The following is an 8,966-nucleotide window of genomic DNA, read 5'->3' on the forward strand; positions in this document are numbered from 1 at the left end:
AGGGTTATGACACTATCTGCAATAGCACAGGTCTGCAGAGCTACAAATCATTTAGACAACTTGTGCATCATCAAGCCAAAACGTATCACACCAATATGATACATTAAACAGATATCCTATGTGCTTCCTTGTAAAGACAAATATAGATAAATGTACGCCTATTTAGTTATTGCTGTTAGATACAATTTTCACAAGACTGTCCCTTTTATTTATTTATTTTTTATATATTATGCTCACCCTATCTGATCTTTTAAGGGGTACTGTGTGCAGCTATCAGATTGTGAGCTGAAAATAAACCCTGTCTGTCTTAACATTGCCATTCAAGTGAAGTTTACAAGCAACATTCTGTCATTCCGTACATAAATTAATTATTTTTAAAAGAAATCCTACGGTGGCCGAGAGAGCTCAACGTGCTGCAACTTCAGAAAACGCATTCAAATAGAAAAAGCACCAGCAAATTAAGAAAACATCTTAATCAGTTTGACAGCACATGTGCTGCAAATACTCGCAACACAATCAAACACAAAAACGCGCTGCAAATGCTCACAACACAAACAAATAAAGAAACGCACTGCAAATGCTCGCAACACAACCAAATACAGAAACGCGCTGCAAATACTGGCAACACAAACAAATAAAGAAACGCGCTGCAAATGCTCACAACACAAATGAAACGCGCTGTAAATACTCGCAACACAACCAAATACAGAAACGCGCTACAAATGCTCACAACACAAACAAATAAAGAAACGCGCTGCAAATACTCACAAATGCTTGTTTGTGTTGTGAGCATTTGCAGCGCGTTTCTGTATTTGATTGTATTGTGAGCATTTGCAGCGTGTTTCTGTATTTGTTTGTGTTGTGAGCATTTGCAGCGCGTTTCTGTACAATTATAACTTCAAATCATAATTTCTCATTGAACCAAAATTCAATAATCAGCATGGAGCAGGTGTGCATGTTTTGAATGTTTTTTTCTGAGTTTTATTTTAAGTTGTATGTTGGGTCAACATTACGCGCTGCAAATGCTCACAACACAAACAAATGAAACGCGCTGCAAATACTTGCAACACAACCAAATACAGAAACGCGCTGCAAATACTCGCAACACAAACAAATGAAACGCGCTGCAAATACTTGCAACACAACCAAATACAGAAACGCGCTGCAAATACTCACAACACAAGCAAATAAAGAAACGCGCTGCAAATGCTCGCAACACAACCAAATACAGAAACGCGCTGCCAATGCTCGCAACACAAACAAATACAGAAACGCCCTGCAAATGCTCGCAACACAACCAAATACAGAAACGCGCTGCCAATGCTCGCAACACAAACAAATACAGAAACGCCCTGCAAATGCTCGCAACACAACCAAATACAGAAACGCGCTGCCAATGCTCGCAACACAAACAAATACAGAAACGCCCTGCAAATGCTCGCAACACAACCAAATACAGAAACGCGCTGCCAATGCTCGCAACACAAACAAATACAGAAACGCCCTGCAAATGCTCGCAACACAACCAAATACAGAAACGCGCTGCCAATGCTCGCAACACAAACAAATACAGAAACGCCCTGCAAATGCTCGCAACACAACCAAATACAGAAACGCGCTGCCAATGCTCGCAACACAAACAAATACAGAAACGCCCTGCAAATGCTCGCAACACAACCAAATACAGAAACGCGCTGCCAATGCTCGCAACACAAACAAATACAGAAACGCCCTGCAAATGCTCGCAACACAACCAAATACAGAAACGCGCTGCCAATGCTCGCAACACAAACAAATACAGAAACGCCCTGCAAATGCTCGCAACACAACCAAATACAGAAACGCGCTGCCAATGCTCGCAACACAAACAAATACAGAAACGCCCTGCAAATGCTCGCAACACAACCAAATACAGAAACGCGCTGCCAATGCTCGCAACACAAACAAATACAGAAACGCCCTGCAAATGCTCGCAACACAACCAAATACAGAAACGCGCTGCCAATGCTCGCAACACAAACAAATACAGAAACGCCCTGCAAATGCTCGCAACACAACCAAATACAGAAACGCGCTGCCAATGCTCGCAACACAAACAAATACAGAAACGCCCTGCAAATGCTCGCAACACAACCAAATACAGAAACGCGCTGCCAATGCTCGCAACACAAACAAATACAGAAACGCCCTGCAAATGCTCGCAACACAACCAAATACAGAAACGCGCTGCCAATGCTCGCAACACAAACAAATACAGAAACGCCCTGCAAATGCTCGCAACACAACCAAATACAGAAACGCGCTGCCAATGCTCGCAACACAAACAAATACAGAAACGCCCTGCAAATGCTCGCAACACAACCAAATACAGAAACGCGCTGCCAATGCTCGCAACACAAACAAATACAGAAACGCCCTGCAAATGCTCGCAACACAACCAAATACAGAAACGCGCTGCCAATGCTCGCAACACAAACAAATACAGAAACGCCCTGCAAATGCTCGCAACACAACCAAATACAGAAACGCGCTGCCAATGCTCGCAACACAAACAAATACAGAAACGCCCTGCAAATGCTCGCAACACAACCAAATACAGAAACGCGCTGCCAATGCTCGCAACACAAACAAATACAGAAACGCCCTGCAAATGCTCGCAACACAACCAAATACAGAAACGCGCTGCCAATGCTCGCAACACAAACAAATACAGAAACGCCCTGCAAATGCTCGCAACACAACCAAATACAGAAACGCGCTGCCAATGCTCGCAACACAAACAAATACAGAAACGCCCTGCAAATGCTCGCAACACAACCAAATACAGAAACGCGCTGCCAATGCTCGCAACACAAACAAATACAGAAACGCCCTGCAAATGCTCGCAACACAACCAAATACAGAAACGCGCTGCAAATACTCGCAACACAAACAAATACAGAAACGCACTGCAAATGCTCACAACACAACCAAATAAAGAACGCGCTGCAAATACTCGCAACACAAACAAATAAAGAAACGCGCTGCAAATGCTCGCAACACAAACAAATAGTGTTTTTTGTTTTGATTGCCATTTGTATAACCAACACAGTTGTACAAAGAGGATGGTTAAACTATGGTTAGTATAGTAAATCCATGGTTAATTTGTGGTTACCATGGATTAGTAACCCTTTTTTTTTTTTTACATAATAAATTTATTAATTAATTAATTTTAATAGTAAAAGCATATGGTTGATTTTTGTAAGGGAAGTTGTAAAGTACGTTAGCCAGCATACATTCTTTCACAGTTACAGTAGCCTGTGTATTTCGTCAGCTTATTTAGGCTAATAATTTTAAAAAAAAAAAAAAGAGGAAGCAAAGGAATAGTATGATATAAACAAAATAAACAAAAATCTCATCTTTCAGAGCAAACATTGATAAATATGTCCCAGCCATGTTCGTCACTTTGTGGTTCCCTTAAACATCTCCGATGTGGTCTGTGCATATTTGCAGCGCGTTTCTTTATTTGGTTGTGTTGTGAGCATTTGCAGCGCGTGTTGTCAAATTGAGGAAGATGTTTTCTTAATTTGCAGATGTTTTTTTTCTATCTGCATGCGTTTTTTTCATTTGCAGCGCGTTGAGCTCTCTCGGCCACCGTAGAAATCACATGATGGCCTACTTTAATTATTTTAATTAATTTTGTTTTAATTATTTTTTTGTGATCAAGATATTCATTTTAATAGAATTAACATTAATTATTTTTCGCTCATCAAGCAAATTCATTTTTACTGCTTTTATCGTCAAGCAAATTTACAAATTGCAATTCCATAAACAAAAGCACAAAATACACTTCAGTCATGACACACGTTAACTAACTAACTAACTAAATAAATAACATTGTTATAAGATGTTATTAGGCCTAATTATAGTATAGTTACTACGGTTGCCTAAAATATGTGAATTAAAATAAAATAATATAATATTATTATAGTTAGTACCAAACATAATTCTTTAAAAACCTGTTTTTTTATTTTTATTTCAATGAGTTCTATTCTGCCTAAAAGCAACCAGTATGGGAATCCATTCCGTAAAGGCTGTCAAGGTTCACTAGAATCTGAGACACGACGGTCAGAGAGAGCAGCGTGACCGTATCCATTTCCAGGCTGCGTGTGCCATTATTCCCCATTCCTATGGGTCTCAGACTGTGAGGGAAATGAGCGCGCGCTATCTAGCTGTCGTATTGCGACTGTACGACTTGCATGAAATTGCATAAATGAATTTCCATTCAAGACAGCGTGCAACAAAAATTATTTCTGGATCGTTTTTAAGCCGAACATTTTATGCCGTAATTATGCTGTATTTAAAATAAAATTATTTATAAATATATGTAGTATTTATATATTTTCTCATGATAAATTGTATGCATGTATGTGTATGTATATATATATATATATATATATATATATATATATATATATAATGTAACGTAGGCTATGTAATGTCAAACTGTCAGACTACTGATAATTATTCTGAAAATAATAATGATGGAAATAATTATTGGAAAGAAAGACCACAATACATTTAAGATTCTGTAGAAATCATGCCGTCTGCAACTGAGAAAAGTGCTTCCTTCCTTCAATTGTCCCAACTTCCTGTGAACTAAATACTTTTCTGATTGTGAACCACTTCCTGCCTTGATGTTGCATTGAAAGCTGCAATAGCACACAGTACATGTTCTGCGTAGATCGTGAGATGTCTGAGGTGAAACCGAACTTTCTGGAACAGATCTGAAACTTTAACAGTGACAAACTTTAACATCAACAATATGGCAGTTTAATGTTACAAAACATGACAAGTGATTGAGAGGGAGGATTTTTTTATTATAAATTTACTACTTACCTTCTTTTTCCAGCAGAAGGCACTATATGCTCACTCATATTCATTTACTCATACTCGTATGCAGGATTACCATCCAAATGGAAGTGAAAGTGATTTTAAACACCATCATTTGTCTTTTTTTCTTTTCTTTCTTTGCTTATTTAAAATAATATGTTTAAAAGCCCATTATCTGTTTAAAAGCATATTTACATTTCCCACTTCACATCTTGTGAACATATTTCCATTAACACTGCTAAGTTATTAACCAGATGGTTATCAATTCACAGCTGATAACAGAATTTGCAATCTGCTATAGTTTATATAACTTGCTAATAATATGCAGCACCATATTTTAACAACTGCCTGCCCCCAGCAGTATATGGCCCAGTGTGTGAATGTGTTGACTGATACAAAGAAAAACCATTGCTTACCTGGAATGGAGTGAGTGTCTGTTTAAGTCTTTCCATCTCTTCTTTCTCTGTTAAGCCTAACCTGATCTGCAGTGTCATTACTCAGAGGATACCGGTGCGGATGGCTATAGGTTTAGAACACTGACTAAGCAGCATTTCAACTGTCCGCAGAACCATCAAGCTCCTGTCATACAGCTGACGTGGACATTTTTTTCTGAGTGTTGTAAGCCAAAATACAAACTGGTTACAGTTTTTCCTTTCAATTCAGTTGGCTAAAAGTGTCTTGGCTTGACTGCCTCATAGGGAAAGACAATTTGCAGTGGCTCTTCTTTGGCTTCAGCCCTCTTTACTGTTCATTTTGAAATGATGTCTCCTTCTTGGCAAGCTTTGGAGGAGAGGAGATTTTTCCCATGGGAAAGTGTGTGCCTGATACAGCAAGTTGGTGCTGTAACATTTCTTCATGTCTTTCTGTTACAGCACTTTGCCATAAACACATTAATGAACTCTGAACAGCAAAAGTGCTGTTTATTTACACAATCATATATAATTATTGAATTGCCATAGTAGGCTACTTTGACATCAAGGGAACCCAGCAAATCATAACTCAGTGGAAAGTCTAAAAAAAAGTATTTTCTCATCTGAGTGGGCAGAGAGCAGTACCTGTGAACAGTCATGCATGAACACACATATACACACTCAACGTGTTTTTCCAGCCCTTATACAAAGTGTGCCTCTGATGACATAATGGGAACTGTATTACTGAACCAACAAGAGCAGATATATGACAAGACAAGTTCCACCAAAGGGTTGTACAATTGTAATATATTGATATTGATCATACATATTTTTTTTAATACAATATTTTATGTTACGTTATGTCAAATTTAAGGTGATGTCAGGTAAAAATAGGCATCGGGTAAAATGAAGTATCATAGTTCTAAAGATTCCACTCCACAATTGTACAATAGTCCTCGAAATGTAACAGTTCATTTGATTGGTCCGTTTTTGATGGTGGGCGGGAAAAATCTAAATTTTATATTGTTTGGGTGGGAAAAACTTAAAATAAGTGCCCTAACATGCTAATTACAACTTTTCATTTACAGGGGCCATATATATTATGTAATCATTTTAGTGATTTTGTATTTATCAGGCTCAGTGGACTCTTATTAATTTATTCACTCTTTTCCACCTTGTTTCATTAAACATTTATCCATTTATCTCAAACCTGCGAGAACATAACTAGTTAACCATATTCAATACTGTACAATATATATTATACTTCTAGCCTACTTATTAACGTATAAGCATAAATTGTCTCTGAGAAAAAAAGAATAGAATAAATAAAAAATCAGAATACTACGTTATTGTATTGCAACTTTTTCCACATTTTTATGGTTTACTGTTCTTAATTAGTTTTTGTTTTTTTGTGCATTCAACATATTGTCAGTGTAAACGCACCTTGAGTCAAGGACACATTTCCCCTAGGGGACAATAAAGTGTATTAAATTTTATTTCATTTACTCTACCCAACTAATAATAATAATAATGTTTTATTTATAAAGCGCTTTTAACAAGTTCAAGGTCCCTATACACAAGCAGTGCATATAGCAACAACAACAAAAAAAAACATATGAACAACTTTTGTTTTAAGTCAAAAATTGAACAACAACATAAAAAAATCAATTAACGTTACGTAAGTGATCCTCAAACGGTCCGATGGGCGTGTAAACAAAACTTCATTTCCCACACTGCAAAGCATCAAACGCTACTTCAAACAGCTGACTGAGGGTGAGACCTAAGCGAGCGCTTCTCAGAGGGCTTCACGGGATATACATACAACGTTTGAGGCGGAACAAGCTGACAACGCGTCCTGTCTGGCTCTCAAACCAGTCCACGAGTATGTTTGAGGAGTATGCTTGCGCTCTGAACTAGTACAGAACTCCCTTGGGACTGGCACCTCCGTTTAGTCTACATGCATTTACAAACATGACTTTGGACTAGTATTTGCTGCAGTTCGAGCCCATGCCCCTAAAGCCGTGCCAATGCCTAGGAATGGATACTAGTGTCTCTGGCAAAGTTGGAAACATGGTCGCAAGTGATAAGGAGCATTTGGACGCGAGCTATGGCAGTAATGCAGGGATGGACGCGCTTCACCAGTGCGAACTCATCCAGAACCTGATCGAGATCTCCATCTCTAGTCTAAAAGGGCTCCGGACCAAGTGCGCCGCATCTAACGACCTGACCCAACACGAGATACGCGCTTTGGAGGTAATGCTTTTTTTTTTTTTTTGCCGTTGTGTACTTGGATAACAAGCTGCAGGGCATTTAGACAATGTTCATGCCAGGTTGCAGGTTGTTAAGTCAAATAAGTACCATGACATTAGTGCGATCCAGTATTAGACGGTGAATGATAGTTCTTGATATGCCTAAATAATGATGTTTACTTTGTAGGTGCATCTTCAAGTCATCATTCATTTTATTGTCTATTAATATATTGACACCAAATTCATAAATGATAGGGTCATGGAAACCCCCTCTTGGCTGACATTACTTCCTGGATCTTGAGGTAGGCTAGTTGTTTAGGGTGCATCTGTCTACCCCCTCCTGATGTGAAGTTTTACCTGTGTAATGTTGTGCATTGCTAAGTAGAAAAGTTTTGCACTTGGAAGAAATGAACAGCACGTTAAGAAATATAATGGAGCAGGTTGCTCCTTTATAGGCACCACCATGTTAAGATCACATGACCAGCTGTGTCATGAAAATAATGTTTACTTTATATGATGCTTTCAGTCATAAACAGACATTTAAGCCATACAACAAACACTTTTTGTAATTATTTTACAGAAAGTTATTGCAGTAGTGCAATGAACTTTTTTTCCTTTTTTTCAAAAATGAAGGTGTAAATGCTTTCATATTGAATAATTTTTATACTCATTCTCATGATAATCACTGCAATAGAATACTTTTTCAATAGTGTATTGTAAGAGTAAACTAGTCAAAGTCCTGTAGCTGTTTTAAAACTATATGTTCCATGTCAAACAGCCTGTTATCTTAGTTTAGCTCTGCTAACAAGAGGAGCAGGAGTGTTAGTGCTATTTTTAACCATACGCAGGTTAACCCATACAAGTGGTTAACCCCTCCCACAAAAGTGAACTGAAATCCCAAGTTGGTCAAACCTGTTGAACAGTGTCACTTTTAATATTGTTATGGTTGTATTTAATAAAACACCATAAATTAGTGGCTTTTCTGTGAAGACAAAATTAAGGTCAAGCACCTTCTTCTCTGAATCAAAACATGGCTTTCATGTTCGCAGCTTGCAAACTCTCACTTTTAAAGGGGTTTTAAAGCGATTTCACTTTTTTAACGTTAGTTAGTGTGTAATGTTGCTGTTTGAGCATAAACAATATCTGCAAAGTTACGAAGCTGAAAGTTCAGTGCAAACAGAGATATCGTCTTTTAAAATTCTGTTCCTCGCGTTCCCCTGCTCTGCACACTCTGCATCTCTCTCTCTCTCTCTCTCTCTCTCTCTCTCTCTCTCTCTCTCTCATTCAGCTCATCTCCACCAATGAACTGTTCCAATTATACACTTATTTTCACATAGCTATGAGAAGCGTTAAACATGGACGCGCGTGCAGTTGCCGTACTGTATTAAAGCTTTAATCAGGATAAAACCGTATATTAAAAGCTAACATAAGCAGT

General features: G+C 38.2%; 1 protein-coding gene across 1 annotated transcript in view; it reads left to right on the plus strand.

Moving 5' to 3' along the window:
• Positions 1-7,076: 7,076 nt before the first annotated feature.
• The window catches only part of LOC107757278 (kinase suppressor of Ras 1-like), a 52,177-nt gene continuing 50,287 nt past the window's right edge, over positions 7,077-8,966 (plus strand). The window contains exon 1 of the mRNA XM_016574713.1: positions 7,077-7,535. Coding sequence (XP_016430199.1) covers positions 7,290-7,535 — 246 coding nt within the window. The 5' untranslated portion in view covers positions 7,077-7,289. The remainder of the gene's footprint in view (positions 7,536-8,966) is intronic.

Source organism: Sinocyclocheilus rhinocerous, unplaced genomic scaffold, assembly GCF_001515625.1.
Source record: "Sinocyclocheilus rhinocerous isolate Xijiao unplaced genomic scaffold, SAMN03320098_v1.1 scaffold1152, whole genome shotgun sequence".
NCBI lineage: Eukaryota > Metazoa > Chordata > Actinopteri > Cypriniformes > Cyprinidae > Sinocyclocheilus > Sinocyclocheilus rhinocerous.